The sequence below is a fragment of the Aspergillus aculeatus genome (assembly GCF_001890905.1).
Source record: "Aspergillus aculeatus ATCC 16872 unplaced genomic scaffold ASPACscaffold_4, whole genome shotgun sequence".
In the NCBI taxonomy this organism is placed as follows: domain Eukaryota; kingdom Fungi; phylum Ascomycota; class Eurotiomycetes; order Eurotiales; family Aspergillaceae; genus Aspergillus; species Aspergillus aculeatus.
In genome coordinates this window covers 980,084-1,001,497 of record NW_017962979.1, presented here as the reverse complement: position 1 = coordinate 1,001,497, position 21,414 = coordinate 980,084, and the positions used below count along the sequence as shown (strand labels likewise).

At 51.2% G+C, this 21,414-nt stretch overlaps 6 protein-coding genes across 6 annotated transcripts; 5 read left to right on the top strand and 1 right to left on the bottom strand.

The window, feature by feature from the left end:
• Positions 1 to 2,910: 2,910 nt before the first annotated feature.
• ASPACDRAFT_1886530 (zinc-binding alcohol dehydrogenase family protein) lies at positions 2,911 to 3,987 on the top strand (the record flags this gene model as incomplete). The annotated part of the gene is made up of 1 exon (XM_020198428.1): positions 2,911 to 3,987. The coding sequence occupies one exon, from the start codon at positions 2,911 to 2,913 to the stop codon at positions 3,985 to 3,987; it is 1,077 nt and encodes a 358-aa protein (XP_020058498.1).
• A 965-nt stretch (positions 3,988 to 4,952) lies between these two features.
• On the top strand, positions 4,953 to 10,638 carry ASPACDRAFT_50846 (uncharacterized protein; the record flags this gene model as incomplete). The annotated part of the gene is made up of 5 exons (XM_020202407.1): positions 4,953 to 4,978; positions 5,108 to 5,163; positions 6,221 to 9,651; positions 9,962 to 10,060; positions 10,453 to 10,638. 5 exons carry the CDS (start codon positions 4,953 to 4,955, stop codon positions 10,636 to 10,638), a joined length of 3,798 nt encoding a protein of 1,265 aa, XP_020058497.1.
• Positions 10,639 to 12,076: 1,438 nt separating this feature from the next.
• On the top strand, positions 12,077 to 16,824 carry ASPACDRAFT_1886529 (uncharacterized protein; the record flags this gene model as incomplete). The annotated part of the gene is made up of 3 exons (XM_020198427.1): positions 12,077 to 12,522; positions 12,594 to 15,020; positions 15,094 to 16,824. Exons 1-3 carry the CDS (start codon positions 12,256 to 12,258, stop codon positions 16,822 to 16,824), a joined length of 4,425 nt encoding a protein of 1,474 aa, XP_020058496.1. The 5' UTR covers positions 12,077 to 12,255.
• Positions 16,800 to 17,839, bottom strand: ASPACDRAFT_1854147 (uncharacterized protein). The gene is made up of 2 exons (XM_020197363.1): positions 17,277 to 17,839; positions 16,800 to 17,219 (listed from the first exon to the last, which is right to left on the bottom strand). Exons 1-2 carry the CDS (start codon positions 17,752 to 17,754, stop codon positions 17,098 to 17,100), a joined length of 600 nt encoding a protein of 199 aa, XP_020058495.1. The 5' UTR covers positions 17,755 to 17,839; the 3' UTR covers positions 16,800 to 17,097.
• Positions 17,840 to 18,172: 333 nt separating this feature from the next.
• ASPACDRAFT_1854146 (uncharacterized protein) lies at positions 18,173 to 18,871 on the top strand (the record flags this gene model as incomplete). The annotated part of the gene is made up of 2 exons (XM_020197362.1): positions 18,173 to 18,584; positions 18,616 to 18,871. The coding sequence occupies exons 1-2, from the start codon at positions 18,481 to 18,483 to the stop codon at positions 18,869 to 18,871; spliced, it is 360 nt and encodes a 119-aa protein (XP_020058494.1). The 5' UTR covers positions 18,173 to 18,480.
• A 1,021-nt stretch (positions 18,872 to 19,892) lies between these two features.
• ASPACDRAFT_1854145 (formate/nitrite transporter family protein) lies at positions 19,893 to 21,167 on the top strand. Its single transcript, XM_020197361.1, has 4 exons — positions 19,893 to 20,201; positions 20,264 to 20,384; positions 20,441 to 20,797; positions 20,872 to 21,167. Exons 1-4 carry the CDS (start codon positions 19,914 to 19,916, stop codon positions 21,039 to 21,041), a joined length of 936 nt encoding a protein of 311 aa, XP_020058493.1. The 5' UTR covers positions 19,893 to 19,913; the 3' UTR covers positions 21,042 to 21,167.
• Positions 21,168 to 21,414: the final 247 nt, after the last annotated feature.

Below are 21,414 nucleotides of genomic sequence, written 5' to 3'. Positions count from 1 at the left end.
AAAGACTGTCGCCGGATTTGTGTACAAGAATATCCGATATGATGGTGCCATGACTGCGGCACCCGGCTCATAGCGAACCTGATGGTCCATCACCAGTATCCAAGTCATGAGCAAAGAGATAAGGACCTCAGACATTACTCATCATCCGCTCCATGGACGTGGTCACGTAATCCCTGAGCCCTTCAACCTGGAACCGTCCAGAAGATATTCTAATGTATCACACATGGTGAAAGGGGTCATCGATACAAGGTGGACCCATAGAAAAGAACTTTTGCATTGATAACCGGCAGCGTCCGATTCGATGATCGGGGAACTTGTCAGTAAAGAGCCTCGGGACAGTCCTGTATTCAATATGCGTCTATACACACGCCTATGATTATCAATCCTCTTCATATCATTCCCTCCATAATGTCTACTCAGAAGGCCGTCATTTTACCGAACCTAAGACTGCAGGCTTGTCCAGTTGCCGTGTCATTCTCAAGCGCCGCGATGATAATGCCCTTTAAACACTGTTAGTGTGGGTTTGAAACCTAGTGACTGGCCGTACATCGACTTCCTCTTACTGTCCGGTGTCATGCTAGGCGGTGATTACTCTGGCGTTGTTGAGGCTGTTGGTGATGATTCTAAGCTATGTTGGAAGAAGGGAGACCGGATCCGCGCTTCCGCCCATGGTGGTAACCCTGCTAATTCTGAGGATGGCTCTTTTGCCGAGTATATTGTCTGCGATTTCGAATTTCTGACTACCTTAGCTTCCAGGAAGCTGCACTTTTGGATTAGGTATCTAGGCTGTCGGCCAGTCTCTGACCTAGACTTTAGCACTGGACCTCCTGAATATAACCCATTTAGCATGTAACTCCTACCGACTCTATAGTCACGCAGATCGACGCATTTTTCATGTAAGCCTAGTTGAATATGATTGCTGACATTGGGGGTTTTCTACGTTCCTAGTTACGCATGTAAATCTAATTGAATTGAATCTAGAGAAGTACATTCTGCGCCAACATCCCTAGAGTATCACCATTAAGCGACCTTGATCGTTGGTGGATAGGTAGCCAGCGTCGCCAAGGGCTACTTGGGGCCTAGGGCGACTGGTCTGGATCCCAATTCAGGGCAGGGTTAGGCTCGTATTCGTACCTGTGCCTACGTTTGGCATGCACGGAGATCGGCGGTGCGGCGGAAGCCGGAAGCCGAGTCCTTAGGTGGATAACTTACAAGCCACAATCCTCCTTATTTGATCATGTCCTGCTCCGTTGATTGGTGCTGCTTGTCCTCACTTTTAGCTTTTCTTGTATTCCAAACTCTAATGCCAATATCCGTTTTGCATAAATTCTTTTTCTTTTTCTTTTTTTTTGGATTCTAGCAGTCGCCCTTGCTTTCTTAAAACACATTTGTAAGCATCTAGGTTTGGGCAGGAAGACGGTGGCAGTGATTAGTGAACATGCCGAGCCGAAGGTTGGACCTTCGGGGCAAGGAAGTTGGAATCTACAACCGTTTGTCCAATTCCAGAAGAAATCCAATCGATTGGTCAATTAGGAAACGCCTGTCGGATTCCAACACAGTCAGTAGGAACGTAATGGTCATCCGAACGAGCCAGGCAAGCCAGCGAGCCACATGCAAACACCATATATGTTTTATGCATACCAATTACTTGAAAAGTCTCATATCTCTACCATTCCCCCCTCAATCAGTAATATACTAAGCGAAGTGTATAAGGCCTCTTAATAGAATAAGATTGTCTACAGTCTATAACACATACAAAGGGAAATCTGTTATTTGTACAAGTAATCCTGAATATAATACAGCCGGTAATATATTATGGTATATTCTGCATGTTACTATTCTTGAGAGGTGTAGGCTAGTTCTGCCTGGATAGGACCCTTCTTCTATTGATTTTGTAGCTTTTATACGAAGTTAGAATTGATAAAATCACCAATAATTGATCCGCTATGGACCGACAAGTGTAGGTAGAGTGACCTGCCTTCCTTTATTCTGGTGAGTTCGTTCACGGTTTGTAATGATTCATCCTAACGTTGACAGCTTTGACCAGCAGATGAGTAGGTTTGGGTCGGACACCTGTGTTTCAAGGCGATGATGTGGGGGAGGCCCTGCGCTTTCCGAAAATTGTGTGAGCTTCAAAATCATGTTTATCAGTGATAAGGAGTGGCCAATGAACGCCTGTGATGTCTATCCATACCGAGGCCCCTGGTCTGGTTCATGCTTGACTTGGTTATTCAAAGCATGTCAAACACCAGCTCTATGAGAGCTGGTATTCAGCAATTTTTATGTAGTTTTTGTGATTTTTGTGATTGTTGTATATCTTACAGAACGAAACTGTATGCAGAAATCTACTAAATGATGAAAGTGGGGTTAAAGAAGGGTCTAATGGGAGGTTGAATGTTGGCAATCGGGGATATCACTAATCAATATTGCAGACTACTTCGTCTGGTATGGGTACCGCTGTGGCTCGTCGGCCCAAAGCAGCGGTTTGTCAAACAATCATTGGAACCGCGCGATCGATTTGTCAGCCTTTGCCAAAATCAATGGCGTCCAGCGAACTGGAATGGAGTTTATCCCTTCTTTTTTTTTCCCAAGTCGGCGATTCAAGCGGGATTCATATCATAGTAATGTGGTGGTTTGTAAGCGCTGCAGCTTCACAATGATTCGCTGCTGTTCCAGGGATACTGCGAATTCTAACGAGCCATGGGCTAATCACCTGGTGATTATACCTTGCGTCCGTCGACCTGAGGTTCGTTTGACCTTCCAAATAGTCAACCTTTCAAATACCTACCTTAACGTTGGTCTCCGCCAGTTCTTTAGTTTAATTGAGTATTGCGCACGAGTGCTCCAATCTGTCAGTGTTTCCTATCTTCGTCCTGAGATCAGAACATTGCCAAAAAGCCACCCGGCCCAATGAAAGCGGTCATCACACATCGATTCTTGCCTAAGCGTCTCCTGAGTCTCGCTCTCCGGAGCCCTCTTGGGCAGGGCGCGCAAGTCAAGGATGTCCCAATCCCAAGCATCACCGATGATGAAGTCTTGGTCAAGGTACGCGCTGTCGCGCTGAACCCCATCGACTTCAAAGACATTGATTTCATTTCCCCGCGCAACTCTGCCATTGGCTGCGACTATGCGGGCGAGGTGGCTCGGGTCGGCAAGAATTCAGGACAGCGTTGGAAGGTTGGAGACAGAATCGCTGGCTTTGTCCACGGTGGCTTGTATCCCGAGGTTGGCTCCTTCGCAGAGTACCTGAAAGTCGATGGAGACTTGGCCTGGAAGGTGCCGGACGAAATGACCCTGAGCGAAGCCACCACCTACGGAGTTCCCGCCGCCACCGCGATGCTGGGCCTTTCGTACCTTGATATTGCCCGGGTGGATATTGAGAACGGACGCAGCAAGCAACAAGGTGACCAACCGACCATTCTCATCTATTCAGGAGGCTCGAACGTCGGTCTCTTCGCCATTCAATTAGCCAAGAGAGCAGGATACACGGTTGTGGTCACGGCCTCGCCACGTTCCTTCGACCTCGCAAAGCGCTATGGTGCCGATGCAGTCTACGACTATCGGACATCTGCCTCCATTGGCGAGATCAAGAAAGCCTATCCGAACATCACCAAAGCTCTGGACTGCTTTTCCGAAGGCACTTCCGCCGCCTTCTGTGCTGATGTGTTTCGAGAGGACAGTGGCAAAGTGATCACGCTTCTTGATCAAGGAAAGCCGCGGAAGGCAAATGTGACTTATGATTTCCTCATGGTTTACACTGCCTTCGGTCGCAAGTTCCAGTTGCTGGCGCCCCTTGGCCCCGTGTTCCCAGTGAGGCCGGCAGACCGCGAAGTCATCGCCAAATTTTATGATAATCTATCCAGCCTGAATCTGCGGCCTCCACCCATCACAACAATTAAGGGCGGATTCAACGAGATATTTGAAGGTTTAGATACACTTCGCAAGAAAGAAGGTGGAGGTACAAAGCTTGTTGTCGAGTTTCAATGATTATTGTGATCCTACTCTCAATCGCTAACGACCCTTGTTGCGCCTGCTCTCTTTCTATGATCCCACCGTCGTCTTTCTTCTCTCGTTGTATTGCATTGGGGCTCGCGGGATTTTTGTCAGAGTCTTGCAAGACGTATCGTTTTTGGACATTGAATTTCAATCCCATTTTTTTCATTACATGACATTGCCTCTTGCTGACTTTCTCCCCTCATTCCATTCATAACGGTGGGCTCTCGGCGCTCCAAGCTAGAAAAGCCCAACCACTACTGATTAGGTAACCTAGTAGCTACTCGATACTAGGTACTAGGTACCAGTAGTAGTCCTTGGTAAGTTACATCTCATTTCTCCTTCTACAGTCAGTGATATTACTCAACGTCAAAGCTTAGCTTCGACTCCAACTACTACTAGTAGCATTCAACCTCCACCCCATGATTCTAATCATTTTCACTTTCTTTGGATCATGTCTGTTATCTCACATTCTCTCTCCATATATCGATACAACATATCCAAGCTACATCACCCTACCGCTAACTGTTGGCTACTTTGTAGTGGCAATACTACCGCTGGCTACCTAACCTACCTAGTAGTTCAGGCAGCCACTCGTGGAGATAGCGGAAGGAATCTCTCACCCGGGTCACATCTGGACGGCTATGCGTATCTGCTGGTGGGTTGCCTACCTCGAGTCTCCTTCTAGGCCCCAGGACCTGCTTTAATCCTCCTTTACTCCTCCCTGCGTTGGTTGGAAAAGTACTGTGAGGCGGGCCAAGCCGCACGCACGCCACTTCCTTCCCGTCGGTAGGAATTTCCTATGCCCACCTTGCTTATGCCTTCTCCCCTACGACCACATCAAATCAGCACGCGCCGTTTGGGAGATGTGTGGAGTCTACCCAGGAGTACATGTCTTGTGTAGTGGTTCCTCCTTAGGGCTGACCTCAAAACTTAGTGAGATAATCGATTGTTCAGACATGGATAAAACTTGTTCGAAGGCAGTGTATTTTGCAGGTGTACAAACAACACCGAAGATAGACAGATTCAACCACAGTAAGACTAACAATGCTCGATAATTCTTGATAAGAAGTGGTGAAATTAGGATGTTTAATGAGGGCTAAATTGTAGTAAGAGATACTAGTCCGGCAATCCCCGAGTCCGGACTAAACCGGAACTCGAGCGTCCAAAGTGAATCTGCGTCGACTGTCTCCAAGTCCTATCAAGAAGCTATGTAGATCCTGCTAGCCCTCCCTATCGCAAAAGAAGACGCTTGGAGAGATAATTTGTTCATGAAACCAATCGTAGCTCTGATGTTACATAAATATCTTGCTAGCCGCCTATTTTGCCGCATGTTGTGAGACTGCCATGCAAGGCTCTTCACCACTCCAGAAATCGCTTCCACAAACCCCTCCTGTATTCCTCGACCGGATTTCGGACCAAAGCTATCTGTACCATGTAGCTAAACCGTCAGCAGGAGGCGAAAGCGGGCGGCACTATACCCTGCAGGGGTAGAGAGGCTACCCGATTGCTACGTGTTCTGCATGAAACTAGAGCGCACGAGTGGGGAAGTGATAGGTTTGCTCTCTTGCCCCTCATCTTACTGGCTCATGTGACTCCTGGTGTCATTTTTTGGCGCCCGTCTGGAGAGGTTAGTAGCCAGAGGGGTCACTGGCTTTAGATTCGAATTTCCCCTCGTCGACATGTGCCATCAACCATCCCAAGTGCTTCGTCGATATTCACCATGACGGGTGAAAAACACCATTCTTTAACCCGGTGGTGGAGGCGCAACAAAGGAAGCAAGAACCACTCCACAGCCGAGGGAAATGGATCTTCTCACTCTCCAGCCCCTGAGCCACTCGTTGTGGGCTCTGGAACACGAAGTCCGGCGGCTGTGGCTGTAGAGTCGCTGACTGCCTCTGCCACGTCCAACCTGGTCGCAGAAGAAAAGGGAGAGTTTCCGACCGAGCCCCAGCAACTATGGGATGAATCGTACGAAAGTCTCAAAAGCGAGCAGCCCTCACTGTTGAAAGCCTACGAGAATATCCTGGCTCGTGAACTCAACGCGGAATCCCCACCAAAAATGGCCCACTAGTAACGCTTCATTCTTCAGAAGCATCCACCTCTGTGGATTAGCAAGATCTGATCGAGCAGAAGGATGCGGGCATGAGACGGGCGCAGATGAGAAGGATAGTTCAGAAAGGGCTGGACAGAACGGAAAGGGAAGCAAAAGTCAAACAAAGTGTAGGAGAGGGGATGAAGGTCGCCTTTGCAGTGAATGAGATCATGAAATTGGCCTTGAAGGCATGTCCAGAAGCTGGTCTTGCATGGTCGGGAATTTCCCTGAGCCTTCAGATCCTCTCCAACCCTGCAAAAGAGACAGAATCCAACCGCAATGGGCTTGAATACATTTGCAGCCGCATGAATTGGTACTGGGAGCTATCCAGTCGCTTTCTGGGTGAAAGTGACGTGGATGCCGCGCTCTACGAGGGGTTGAGATGGGAACTCAAGGCGCAAATTGTGGGCCTTTACAAAGCGCTGCTCTTGTATCAGCTCAGGAGCGTCTGCTCATATTACCGGAACCGCTTGGTTGTCTTTCTGCGCGACATGGTCCAACTTGACGACTGGGATGGGAGTCTAGACAACGTGAAGAGCCAGGAGGCCATTGTCCGCGAGGGCTTCAGGTCCTATTTTGATCAAAACACGCTGGACTATCAGAAGAAAGGGTCTTGGTTTCTGCAAGAGATTAGCAAGAATGTTCTGGCACAGGCCCTGCAGCAAAGGGACATGCAAGAAGAAAATGACGACAACAAGTGCCTGCAACATCTGTTCCTTACAGATCCCGCAACGGACATGATGAAGATCCAAGAGGAAAGAGAATCCCTCATTTCTGAATCCTGCCATTGGATCGTGGATCATCCCCAGTTCACTACCTGGCAAAAGTGCGGGACAACTCGGCTATTGTGGATCAAGGGTGGTCCTGGAAAGGGAAAGACGATGCTGTTGATGAGTATTGTCAATCACCTTTCACAATCAGTGGAAGACAACAACATCTTTTCATTCTTCTTCTGCCAGGAGACTTCCAAAGATGCCAATGCGCGAGTACTTCGAGGGTTGATTTACCAAATCCTTTATCAGAATCGCGCGCTGATCGCTCATCTTCGCAAGGTGTATGACACACAAGGGTCAAAGCTTTTCGAGAGCAGCAACACCTCCACGGCGTTAAAGGCCATCTTCGTTGAGATGATCAGAGATCCAAAATTGAATCGAGTACACTTAGTGGTGGATGCTCTGGATGAGTGCCAGCCTGAGGATCTGAAACATCTCGTAAGCCTGATCAATGAAAGTGTGTCCAAATGGCCGCATGTCAAGTGGCTCGGCTCGAGTCGTCACAGTGTTGAGATCGAAAGGAGTCTCCGGACGAATGAATACGGACAGGTCCTCGACCTTGAAAGAGATGTGGAAGATCTCATTCACAGTGGGCTGAGTCTCTACATCAGTCACAAATTGGCGGATCTCTTCAAACGGTTCGGCGACACTTACGCACATGAAGGATCTGGTGCTATTGCGGAGCTTAAGGATCTGCAGAAAGAAGTTGCCGATGAAGTACAGGAAAGAGCCAATGGCACTTTTCTCTGGGTATCACTGGTGTTCAAGCAGATTGACGAGTCTCAGGTGGATGCTGATGGCGTGAATGAGTTTATCCGTCGGATGCCATCTACCCTGAAGGGGATGTACGATAGAATGATGGAACAAATCATCAACAGTCCAAAGGGGATATTCGAGTCCTGTCAACAAACTCTGTTGGCTGCAACCGTCGCCTACCGACCTCTTCGGTTAGGCGAAATGAGAGAATTGGCAGCATTCAAACCCCTTACTATTACCAAACGGATCATCCTGCGCTGTGGATTGCTCTCAATCAGAGAGAGCGATCAGACAGTCTCCTTTGTTCACCAGTCCGCAAAGGACTATCTCATCGACAAGGAGTCGAAGTTTTATTCCAGGGTTTTTCCCAATGGACATTTGGATGGCCATCAGACGATAGTCACCAGATCTCTCGCTACCATGGATCTCCTTGAAAAGAACATTGACAATCTCGACAGCCCGGGCTTTCACCTACCGGAAGACTATAGACCTCACTCTGATTTGCTGACTTCCTCTGGATATTCATGCATATACTGGATTGACCATTTGTGTGAAACAGAGGGTGAACCCGGCAAAGTCGGCCTTAGTGATGAGAAAATCATAGCATTTTGGAGGAAACACTTCCTCCATTGGCTTGAGGCGCTAAGCCTTCTCAAGAGCCTCCCGAAGGGTGCGGCTGCGCTCATGAGATTCACTTCCCTACTCAAGAGACGGCCATCAGGCTCTGATCTGCTCAAACTGGTCCGCGATTCACGCAGATTTCTGCTGTATTGTCAAGGCGTGATTGCAGACCATCCGTTGCAGACTTATTCATCGGCCATCTTATTCAGTCCCGAGCTGAGTCTCATACGGAACAACTTCAAGAACGAAGAGCCAGACTGGATCATAGCCAAACCAGTGGTAGAAGCCGAATGGGGAGCTTGCTTACAAGTGGTAGAGGGCCATCGTGATCGAGTTCGGGCAGTGGCCTTCTCCCCTGACGGTGAGCGTATCGTCTCTGGATCAGATGACACGACTTTGAGAATCTGGGATGCAAATAATGGCGCCCGCCTCAACACGCTCAAGGGTCATGAGGGGGCGGTCTGTTCAGTGACCTTTTCTCCTGATGGCAGGCATATCGTATCTGGCTCAGATGACTGTACAATCAAGATCTGGGATTCAATAAGCGGTGACTGCCTTCATACGCTGAGGAGCCATAGCAGGAAAGTCAATTCTGTTGCTATCGCACCTTGTGGTAACTATATTATTTCGGGTTCAGATGATCATACCGTTAAGATGTGGGATTTCTTTACTGGAGTCTGTCTGCATACGTTATATGAATGTGGCGGTACAATAGAATCGGTGGCTTATTCCCCCGATGGTCGCTACATTGCGTCAGGTGACGTACCGGGTGACATAGCAATTTGGGATGTTCAGCGCAGTGTTTGTATTCAGTTGCTAGATGATTGTACTGTGTGGTGCAACCCCGTCACCTTTTCACCCAATAGCCAACTCATCGCAACGCTAGCAGCCGATGAAATCATCGCGTTATGGGACATAGCCAGTGGTACCTGTCTGAAGAGACTCGATTGGGGGGGGTCTTCTGCCGAGGCCCTTATTTTCACTCCTGATGGAAAACGTATCATCTGCAGCTCAAACAATCGTAACATTAAGATCTGGGATATAGTCAGTGGGGCTTGTCTTTACACGCTATTTGGCCACACCCACCAGGTTTCTTCAATTGACGTTTCAGCTGCTAGCGGACTCATTGTTACTGGGTCATTTGATAACACCATCAGAATTTGGGACACAAGCAACGGTGTTTGTGAACACAAGTCAGGCGATCACACTCAGAAAATCAATTCAGTGTTCTTCCCACCTAATGGTGAACATTTCGTGTCGGCTTCAGATGACAAAGAAGTCAAGATTTGGGATGCAGCTCATGGTGACTTGCTTCATACTTTCAATCATTTTGATGCTGCTCTGTCAGTCGCAGTCTCCTATGATACCAAGTTGATCGCATCAGGAACATATTCTCTCATTCGGATATGGGATGTAAGCGGCACATGTCTTCATACATTGGAACATTTCGGCTTGATCAGATTGGTCGTTTTTTCTCACAACAACCAATTTCTCGCATCAGGGGGAGATGGCAGCGGAATTAAGATCTGGGATGTAAAGAGCGGTGCTTGCCTCCGCGAGATAGGCGTTGGGTCGGTCAGCATCGAAGGATTTGTTGAGTGGGTCAGCATCGAAGGGATTGTCATTTCCCCCAACGATCGACATGTCGTAACATTGACACATCGTCAAGACGTCATAATCTGGGATCTCGGCACCGGAGTGTGTTTAAACAAACTACGACGAGACTCTTTTGATAACTGGACTCGGTCTTACGCCTTCTCACCTGATGGAAAGCACATCGTCTCGGGATCAGAAGACAACAGTGTCAGAATCTGGGATGCAAGTAGCAGTATCTGTCTCCACACGCTACCCGGTCATGAAGGTCGAGTCACTTCAGTTGCTGTTTCACCCGCAAAGGGCGATAGGCTAATTGCCTCCGGGTCCGATGATAGGATGGTTAAAATCTGGGATGCGATGACTGGTGACTGCTTGAGAACAATTGGCCATGATCACGGTATCCGTATTGCCGAATTTGTTTCCGATGGCAATCATGTCTTGTCAATGTCAACCGAGGGCACGGTTCGACTCTGGGATGCAAAAAGCGGCGCATGTGTCAAGATGGTCAAAGACCAAACACCGTCTTGCCTACCACTGCAGAGATCGTTGAGCAGCGGCATAAGATATGAGGACATTGAGATCGATACAATTGCAAGTAATGCTACTGCATTAGCTCAGGGGCATAAGTACAGATTGGATAGGGACTACATGTGGATAACATGCCATGGCCAAAACCTCCTCAGATTACCCCTTGGTCATGAAGTAACCTTCTGGACGTACAGCTCGAATAGTCTGGTTATTGGTTTCAAAACAGGACGGATTATGCACTTCAAATTCACCAGAAAGGATCCAATCGCGAGGTGAAAATGCCCGACATCACAGAACCACTACCAAAGAGGAAGTTGTGCCCCCTCACCGACGTCTGCCCCCCATGACGGAGAACGGCACCTGTCACTCTCTTTACAGCTTCGACATTGGAAGCAGAAGGGGATGTTACCTTAGTCGGAGCGACTCGGTCTTCGAATGCAAGAAGCAGTGAAAGCCGGCTGACCGCGAAGCCATCGGCAAACTTCACGGTAACTTATCCAGCCTGACCTGAGGCTTCCTCCCATCACAACGGGTGAGGGCGGATTCAATGAGATATGGAAGGGCTCGATACACTTTGCAAGGGAGAAGCTTGAGTCACAAGCTTGTTGTTGAGTTTTCGAGTTTCAGTGGTTGATGTGACCCTACGTCCAGTCGCTAACAATTGGTTGAGCCTGCTCTCTTTCTAAGATCGCACTGGCGTCTGTCTTCTTGTTCTCTTGTAGTGGGGTCTGCGAAATGAAAGAGTTGTCGAACTCTTGCGGAGCGTTTTGTTTTGGACAATAGTCCTTAAGCACAGCTTTCTTTTCACATAAAATAACCTCCGAGCTGTGATTAAAGAAAGTCTCTTTGCGGAGCTGATGGCAATTCACTATGGTATCAGCCTACATAGTACTTCGCCAACTCGCCATCACAGACAGCACCCTCAATACCCTCTTCTACGGCCACACCCTCCACCCAGGTTAGAGCTCAGCCGCCCCACTCTAAACCCCTCATGCATGATTGCTTAACAGAATCTTTATTAGATTCTGTTAAAATATTTTTATATAAAAATTAAATTTTAAAGGGCGACGAGTAAAAGATACTCTTTTATCATTTGCTTATCCCGGCTGATAGAGCACTCATGCGACGAAACGAAAGTTGTCTCTCCGCGATAGTGAGATTGCTCAGCGTCAAAGCTTAGCTTCGACTCCAAGAGCTCCAACCCCACTCCGTTGTTCCAACTATTCACTTGATTTTGATCTTCACTTTTATTTGATCGAGTCTGTTATTTCTTCATTCTCTATCCATGTATATCCATACATCACTTCACCGCCAACCGCTGGCTACTTCGTACTGGCAGTGCTATTATGACAGAGGCTCGGAGGCCTGGCTGACCTAGTCAGCCCGCCACTCATGGAGATACTAAGTGGCTATGCAGATCTGGTGTTTTCCCACTTGTCTAACTCGAGTCTCCTTCTAGGCCTCAGGACTTGTTTCCTCCTTTACTCCTCCCTGCGTTGGATGACAAGTGCTGTCGGTGCTGTCAGTCGGGCGAATCCGCACGCCACTTCCTTCCCGTCGGTAGGAATTTCCTATGCCCACCTCGCTTATGCCTTCTCTCCTACGACCACGTCAAATCAGCACGGTCATCACAGTCGCTCATGCAGTAGTCGATGTAACTATCCAGAAATCCAGAGGCTTAATTGGTTATTTGCTATGAGAATGGACGCGCGTCATAAGATCTCCATCAGCCGCAGCTGCGAGAAAAGGAGAGCGACACGGGCGATGCACTGAATATAACCCGCAACTTATGCCCAGCAGAGCGTGCGACACTCTCGCCGTTTGCCTGAACTTTGTCTTTATCATTCTGAGAACAGTTGGCCTCTTCCATCAGTCGCAAAGAGAACGGGCACGATGACGACCCCACAGTCAGAGCAGGATGAATATAACTTGCAGGAGGCATGGGACCGGGTCTGCACCTCGTTCATGCAGACCACCAACGCCGACCTCAAGAGCGCCCCCACCAAATACACCATCGAAGAGGTTCTGGACCAGATCCGGGCCAAGCAAGACGAGGCAAATGAAAAGAATGCCAAATACCAAGAACTCAAGACCGTGATGAACAAGACGTTGACCTTTGTTGGACTGTTGGGTGGCATTGCCGCACAAGGCGCGAGTATGGTAAAGGGCCCCAGGCTACTACCACCCACCTCACGCCAGGAGACAAAGCAACTGAACTTGTGATGACGCAGGTCTTCGCCCCCAGCAGTCTTTGCTTCAACGCGGTCGCATACCTGATCAACACCGGAGCCAAATATAAGCGGATTTTCAGCAGTTTGGCGGAACTCTTCCGGAAAGTGTCTGATATGTTGGACCGCCTCCAGATCTACATGCGTGTGCCGCCGGATGCGGTGGACATTGCCCTGAGGAGGATCATCAACGACCAACTGCTGTGCTTCGTGGATATTTGTGCACTCTCAATCAAGGTGCTGAAGGGGCACAAGGTTCTGATCGCTATCAAGGTTTTTGCCTTTGGTGAAGATGAGGGCGTCAGCGGGCAGCTGGCTCGGTTGGAGAGCCTGGTCGAGCGAGAATCCCAGATGCGGGCTACTCTGGGGTTTGAATCGCAGAAGATTAGCGAGAGGGGCATCCTCGAAGCCAAGGAGGGAACCAAGAAGATCAATGTCACCGTGACCGAAATTCTCGATTTGGAAAAGAAACGAAATACAGATCATCAGACGAAGAAGGAATTGGAGGATCTGGACAGGACGCTCGACAAGCCGAGCGAAAGCTGGCGGGCGAATCAGTCCAGGTTCCGGCGACTCCTGGATAAGAGGGTCGCTGGAAGTGGCGAGTGGCTCGCAGCAGATCCCTTCTATACCTCGTGGGCACAAATGGAAAACCCATCGATGTCAATACTAGGGATCGCAGGAGGGGAGGGATACGGGAAGTCGTTGCTTTTCACAAGTGCGATCAAGAACTTACAGGAGAGCCACTCCCCGATAGCGGATGATTCAAGGCGTACTTCAGTTGCCTACTGTTTCTGTGACCAGGAGAGGGGGACTGCTGGATCGCTGATCCGGGCTCTGAAAGTGCTTGCATGGCAAATCGCGAATACTGATCCGGTTTACCGCAAGGAGCTGGTTTCCACCCAAACCGCCAGTGCTGCCGCGGACGTGGGAATGCTGTGGAATCAACTATTTGCCAAGTCGTACAGGACCGACTCGACCTTTTTCCTTCTCTTGGATGGTCTTGAACAAGTCAACCGCGAGCAGCTCAAACAGTTTGTTTACCTCCTCGCGCACTTGCAAAATGAGTCTGCAACCTTGGGGCGACTCAGGCTCCGGATTCTCCTCTCTGGACAGGATGACGCGGTCGGCAGGTTCAAGGACCAGCTTGGGCACGAAGTGGTTCCAGTCATCGATTTGGCGCTCAAGAACAGTGCGGACCTGCACCAATTCATAGAGAACCGCATCGACCGGCTGGAGAATCTAGCCGGCTCATCGGAGGACAGTCGCGCCCTTCGGAGCCAGGTGATGGAAGCCCTGACGGCAAAGGCGCACGGCGACTTCATTAATGCCGGGTTGCTGTTGGACGAGGTCGGCGTCCAGCAGCGCCCAAGCGACATTCGAGCCATTCTGTCACGCTCGGGCAGCAGCAACCGCGAGGACACCTTCGCGAGGAAAATAGCACGATTAAACGAGACTCTCCGCGAAAACGATATCACCGATCTGAACGAGATTCTCACCTGGATGATGTACGCTCCCGACCCGGTGCTGCTCGCCCAGCTGGAAACCGTGCTGCTTCTAAAGAACGGGGAGCGCTCGCTAAAACCGCTGTGGATGATCATCACTGACCACTACTCCGCTCTCATCTCGGTCGTGGGCGTGGCGCGCGGCGATGTGAGGAAAGATTTTCCCCCGTACTCGCGGGTGGTATTCGCGTCGGACGCCGTCAAGCAGTTCCTCCGCGATCGAGCGGGAGCCAGGGCTCAGAAGATGGCCATCCTTCACGAGCCAGCATCGAGTCTTTCCGGGCAGGCCACAGAAGGCGAAATCCGCATTGTCCGTCGGTTCCTGGAGTCGGTCTGCGACCCCGACCTCTTCCGGAAGCTTGGCTTCGAGCAGTATTTTGGCCAGCTGCTGAAGGGGAAGACGGCCGCACCGATCGGGATTGACGCAGAGGATACGGCACATCTACGAATGCTCAGCACTTGTCTGAAGGTGATCAACTCAGACCTATCAAGTGGCCTGGGACCCCTGCTGGGATATGCAATGAATCATTTCGCCCACCATCTAACCCAATTGGATCCTTCGCTGGTCGAAGTTCAAGATAAGCTGGCTCTAGGGCCCCCGTTAGTGAAGCTGTTCCAGGATCCTCAGACTATCCAGCGCTGGTGGAGACGTGCCGGTTACTATGACGCCCAGTTACGATTGGCTTGGATCTACACAGACTCATACTCGGAGGTCGTGGTCAAATGGCTACAGGAATCTGCCATCATCAAAGGGCTCTCCGAAACGCAGAAAGACTGGGTAAGAAGTCTGACTACTAAGTCGGAACCTGATGCGGACCTGTTGGAACATATTGCACGGCATTGGACAGCGGAGTGGCTGCTCCACATCGAGGATCTCAAGGATATATACTCCGTCTTTCCCAATGTATATGGGTACTTCAGTAAGGTACACTTCGCTCTCTAGAATTCACTCGGTTCTTCCAGAATGCTAATCATTGGATTGGGTCTATGTTATGTAGGTCGAACATCGAAAGAATCCACAGGTGCATCGCGTGACCGACGATTCGCAGATTTGGGAGCTGGAGATCTCCCGAATTTTTGCCGCGGTCGACTGGGGCAGACAGCAAGTAAAGCCAGAGGTTCCAAAAAGCAAGGCCATCTTCATTCTTGCGATGACATTGCACGCCTACAGAAAGTTTGACGAGGCAATCGAGCAATACAAGCTCGCGATTTCCCTTACACCGGGCGATTGGAATATGCAGTGGCGCCTTGCAGAAGCATACTCCGACAATCAGGACTTTGCATCGGCCATACAGACGTTGGAGGCAGCTAAAGGTCTGGCTGAGCTGAACCACATTCCCGAAGGTTCTCCTGACGAGCCCGTCTGGTTCCTTGCTTCTATGCGGCAGCAGCTGGCTTGGTGGTACAATGCCAGTGGCCAACCGGACCGGGCATTTGCCATGTACGAGGCTCTGATGCAGGACTACTCCAACAGCTACCGTCCCGTTCTCGAAATCATGCGGATATGCCGCAAGGGGGCCCAATACAGCCGTCTGCTGCAGTTCCTACAGTCTATGGAGGATACTCCAAGTGACTTTCCGCCACTCAACCAGCTCACCAGGGCATATTGCTTACTCAGCGACGAGAAGGACTTCCACGACATCCTCTTCACTTTGGTGCGGAAGAATATCGAAACCTTTGGTATGGCCTGCAATCACTATCGCATGTCAATCGCCCATGCGGCAGATCAGTGTGTCAAGGCCAAAGCGGCGGGTGACGAAGAGTGGGCGGAGGTTCAGCAGGGCCGCCAGGGAACTCTCATGTACTACCATGCGCTTCTGCGCTACGAACACTCCAACCAGGATGTTGCGAGCAGGATGAATGCCATCGAAGAGTGGGAACGTCTCTGGCAAATGGAACATACAAACCCCCTGGAACACGTCTACTATGCGGTGAGACGGAGGCTCCCACTCGCCTACTTTCACGAAGCGCGGCAGCAGCAGCAGCAGCAGCAGCGATCTGAACGCACGGAAGCCCTCTGGCTGACCAAATTGGAGCAACTCGCGGAGCTGAGCACCGCGGAGTACCACACCTGGGCCGACAAACAGTATCCCGCGCGGCTGCTCGCCCGATATCATGCCCTGCGGGGCGACTTGGGGAAAGCCCAAGCCGTGCTGCGCGCCCACGTCAAGATCGGCCTTGACATCCTCTCGGACACGGACCCGCTGAACGATCCGGACGGATATTTCCGCCTCGCGTTCCACTTCATGTTCTTGGACTTGGACGACGAGGCCCTCGCGGCCTGGTCGATGATTGTCCCCAAGTTCCACTACGGCGCAACAGGAGACAATCATGTCGAGAACAAGAAGCTTGAGGGCCCTCTTCTGGCCCGGTGTGATGGGAAGTGCGGGACCACCTGGACGTACGCAAACGACTTCTATGTCTGCAAAGAATGCCAGGATGTCCAATTCGACCGAGCTTGCTTGGAGCGGTTGCGCCAGGGGACACTGGAGCTGTGTGATGTCTGTGCGCCGGACCATGAAATGCTGTACGTCCCCGCATATGATCCGGCCCGACGGGAGAGGGTCGGTGAAGGCAATATTCAGGTGGGAACCGAGCCTGCGATCTCGGTTGAGGAGTGGGTCGCGCGGACCAGGCAGTACTGGGGAATTAAATCCTGGGGTTTTGGGGTATGCTGGACGGCTGTATACTCTGGCGAGGGGTATTGCGCCCATCCTGCACAGCCATAGTTTGTCTGTCTCAGACATAGGTTATATTCTACCTGATGATGGATTCGACCATAGTACTCAAAACGGAAGAGCGCTTAGTTTCTCAATTCAGTTCTGCGCACAAACCTGAGGTTCATGTTGGGCATATACAGCCACACACCACCTCTATATTCACCCGGGTATACCGCCTACGTTGTGTTCAACGCACCATCCAAGGTGACCGTCGCGAGAAAGATATTTATGATTCTGCACGAGCTCCATCCACAGGCACCACATGGGTGACCGGCCAATCCATCAGCTGGCAAGCTCAATCAAATCCCGAATGACGCTGGCATGGACCTCGTCGTATGTGTAGGCCACAAACGGCATCATCCACCATACACATGTAATTCTTCTTTGCACCGTGAGCCGCCATTCTAGTCTCCGCGTCAGTGTCCGAACTTGGTTGCTTCTCCATTCTCTTCCTTTCTTACCTTGTGGACCTTGTGAGTCGGACAACAACGCGGTAGGCTCAACAGCCCAATGGCTCGCCACCGACACGCCAAAGGGGGCATCCGCCCGGGTCTTGACTCCGGTCGGGGTATCTCGTAGCCAGGTCTCGAAGTGGATATGCTTTTGTCCCCATCCGCCTGCGCCGGGCATAACCGTGATTGCCTGGCTGAGGAGGTATGTTTGGATTGGCGGGGTTCGGGTTCCCGCCTTCGCTGGAGTCTGGAGCCACTCGTCCTCGTACCGCTCGGATGCGGTGGGCGCGAGGCTCAGGCCAGTGACCACCGGATTTAATTTGATGAAGAGAGGTTGATCTTGGAGCAGCTGGCGGATGGTATCCGGGTTGGCTGACGCGGGGATTGCGGTGGTCACCGTGCGGTTGTTCGAGACCCGCCAGGTCATGGTAACTGATAGAAGAGAGGCGACTAAGAGCCCTGTCCACATGAGTTTGGAACGCACCATTGTTGATTGCGGGGCAAGGAAGATGCGGAGTGAGTGGGTGAACGATGAGCTGAGCAGAGGACAGAATTGCGGGAACGGATTGAGCTTGATGATGATCATAAATGTCAGTCTCACGTGATTCCGTAAACAGCCGCTCAGTTGTACAAACGCCGTTGAAGTTACTGTAGTCCAGTCTTGAATCAAGGCTAGAGAAAGCTAAGGAAGGGCTGACCGTGGCCCACCTGCAGCTGCCAAAGTGCCAAAGTGCGGTCCATCGGATACAAACAACGGACAACAGACAATCAACTCCAACGAGACCCTATCCACTAATGCAATCCATGATGCAAGTTCATCCTGTTCAGGTGGTTTGACACCGGGCAAAGAGCCGGTAATCGCTTTCAAATTTCAAGTTATTATGCTCCAGGCCGACTCTACACAGAACTTTTGAATCGGGAATAAACAAGATAGAGAGTTGCACAGATACAATGCCTCGCACATTACCCTCCCCTCCTCGCTTCTCCGGCTGGATCACAGGTTGATAAACCCGGTTTGATTGCAGTTCCGTCTTGCCTGCTCTCTTAACATTTTCGCATTCGCCGCAAAGACAATGCTATCGACGCTTCCTGCTGCGCTCCACTCCCTCTTTGGCAGCTGGGTCAACCCTCTGCCCGATGTCCCGTACGTCTCCTGCTTTCCGACCCTGGGCTCTTGTCGGAGCGATGGTCCCAAGATTTCTACCTCACCTCCATGGGGGCCCTGTTCGACGGCGCGGCTGAGGAAGGGATCTTATGGGCCCTGATCGGGGCCCTGCCTGTCGTCTACCTTCGTGATCCGGTCATGATCCGGCGGCTGTTCGTCCAGAATGCCGACTCCATCAGCCAGTGTGGAAGCCAGACCCCAAGGCCCCTTTGGCACCGGCACGCGCATCATGCGCAATGCCCTGATTACCGCCGATAGGGAGATTGCCTGGCAGTGGCATGCGGATATGCTTCGTGGGTTTCACCACCGCCGGCCCCTGGAAGGGTTCCACCCGAAGCTCGTGGCGATCGCGTGGCGCCACGTCCAAGCCCTTCTGCAGACGGGCACGGGCGACGACCTCCACCTCTACCTCCAAAGCTACGCCCTGGACATGGTGTGATGTCTCGGGCTCGGCCTCGAGAATACCACGCGTGGCTTTCCAGCGCCCACGCTGGTGCTCCTGTGGGCGCTGCGGGAGCTCTCGCTACACCAGGAGGCAATGCAGAGGCTGCGGGTGGAGCTGCGACACAGTCTCTGGCACCAAGTCGCAATAAGCCATACTAAGTTACATGACTACTCGAAATCGGATCAAGAACTGGGATGGAGAGAAAAAGAAAAGGATATGAGAGCAAAAAAACATACAACAGAAGGGATTCGCTGGTGGTCACCCACCCAACTACTAACCTCCCGGCGTGTGGCTTAAGCACGGCTGAGCGGACGGGAAGCCCTGTTTTCCACACCCTGTGGTCGTATGTGCTAGAGTGAAATTTGCATGAAAATATATACCTCAGCCACGTTTCAAGCAAAACAGTGAAAACATCAACAAACCTCTGCATAGTAGGTGTAAAAAGAGCGGTCTGGATGGGCGCTCAGCAGGTTGTGTGGAGAGTGCAGATCTGACTCAATAGCAACCAAGCAACCAAGCAACCTAAGATTCCCCGGAGTACCCGCTCAATACAGCTTGGTACAGCAAGCCTTTGCTTATATATCACTAGTTTCCCGTTAGGTCCTCGACTAGCCCCCTCGCTACCGAAATGGGCCTATGAGGGGGACTGTGTTGGGGTAACTAGGCCAAGAATATGGCCTTTCCGTCTTTCCGCGGAGGACCCCCCCATCAGACTAGATAAGCTTCAGCGTTGTGAGTTGTCGGATTGCGAGACTTATCTCTGATCTGCATGCCCGGATCCGAACCTTATTCCTAGCCGAGAGGCTTCCCCGACGATCTAACCACTCATCCCACTGCCCATTCGTTGCATCGGTCTTGCTCGTATCCGCAGAGAGGTCCATAATGCTGACTGCTGTGGGGGTCTGGCCTGGAATTTGCCGACCGGTCGCATACCAAGGGCTCACACCCACAATAATACTGCATACATATACCCGGTCTCGCTGCTCGTCCCTGCCTTCCAATTCAGTGTGCTTCCCTCAATTCCCTCCCACTCACCATGTCCTCCATCAGCCTGGATTCGTTCTCCCCGGCCGAGGTGGTCGAGCTCATTGCCCGCACCGGCGCCACCAAGGGCCACATGCGTCTGGACAAGGTCTTCTTCAGCGCTGTATCGGCGGGCTCTCTGCTCGCCTTCGCCTGCGGAACCTCCTTGAGCACCAATTCCTCGCCGTGGTTCACGGAGAATGCACCCGGGCTGCTCCGCACCATCAGCGCCTTGGTCTTTCCCTACGGTCTGTGCATGATCATCCTAACCGGGGCTGACCTCTGCACCGGTTCTTTCATGGTATTTCTCGATCCCCCTCTTGGAGATGTGGCTGCATGAAATCTAACCCCCAGGTCTGGCAGTTCACAACCGTCGCCGCCCTCCAACGCCAACTCCCCTGGTGGAAAATGCTCCTCCACTGGTTCGTCACCTTCTGGGGCAACCTGTGCGGCTCTCTCTTCGTCGTCGCCGTCATCTTCGGCTGTGCGTCCTTTTCTTCCTCCCCCAACCTTTGACCTGAATATTAATTTTCACCCCAGACGGAGGCATCTTCACCGCCGACCCCTACAAATCCGAAGCCATCGACTACGCCACCAAGAAGCAACTCACCCCGTCCTTCCACGAAATCCTCCTCCGCGGCATCGGCTGCAACTGGCTCGTCTCCCTCGCCTGTTTCTTCGGGTTGCAGGGCCGCGACCTCGCGTCCAAGATCATCGGCATCTGGTGGCCGATCTTCGCCTTCGTGTCCATGGGCTTCGACCACGTTGTCGCGAATATGACCTTCATCCCGCTGGGGATCTGGTTGGAGGCCCCGGGCCTCTCGGTGGGGCTGTATATCTGGAAGGGGATTATCCCCACCTTGATTGGGAACATACTCGGTGGTGGATTTTTCGCTGGTGGGTTTTCTTCTTTGGGTGCATGGTGGGAAGGAATGGAGAGACGTGGGTTGTGCTGACCATATGCGTTCCAGGGACTTATTACTGGTATATGTACCTGGTCGATGGGGGCAGTGTGTCGTTGGCGGGGCTGAGGAGGCGGAAGTACAGCGGGGAGGTGGGGTCGGGGGGGTCCAGTCCGGGAGGAGGGGAGATGGTCGATGTTGAGGCTGCTGTTGCGGTGGGGGATGTGAAGAGGGCTTGAATGGTGGGGTGTGATGAGATCATGATCAAATGAATGCTGTCTCTGGGACATCTAGACTTTATATGAATTAGACTTTCCAGTGTTTCATTACTAGCTCACACAACGGAATTCTCCAATTGGCGTCAGGGTTAGTATTGGCAATGTTGTGGCATTCTATATCTGTAGGCAAGGGTAAAGTGATGCACAAGAATGCCCAATCATTGTATTGAAAGGTATGTTTATGGTAAACCTATCTGGCTAGTAGTATAAGAAGTGTAGAGTGCCCTGTATGTATACTGTATCTGGCTCCACGAATTCCCAGAATATACAGTTTTCGTCCATTGTGACAAAAGCACTCCTATTGTGTTTTGGGTGATTGTGCCAGTCCTAGTAG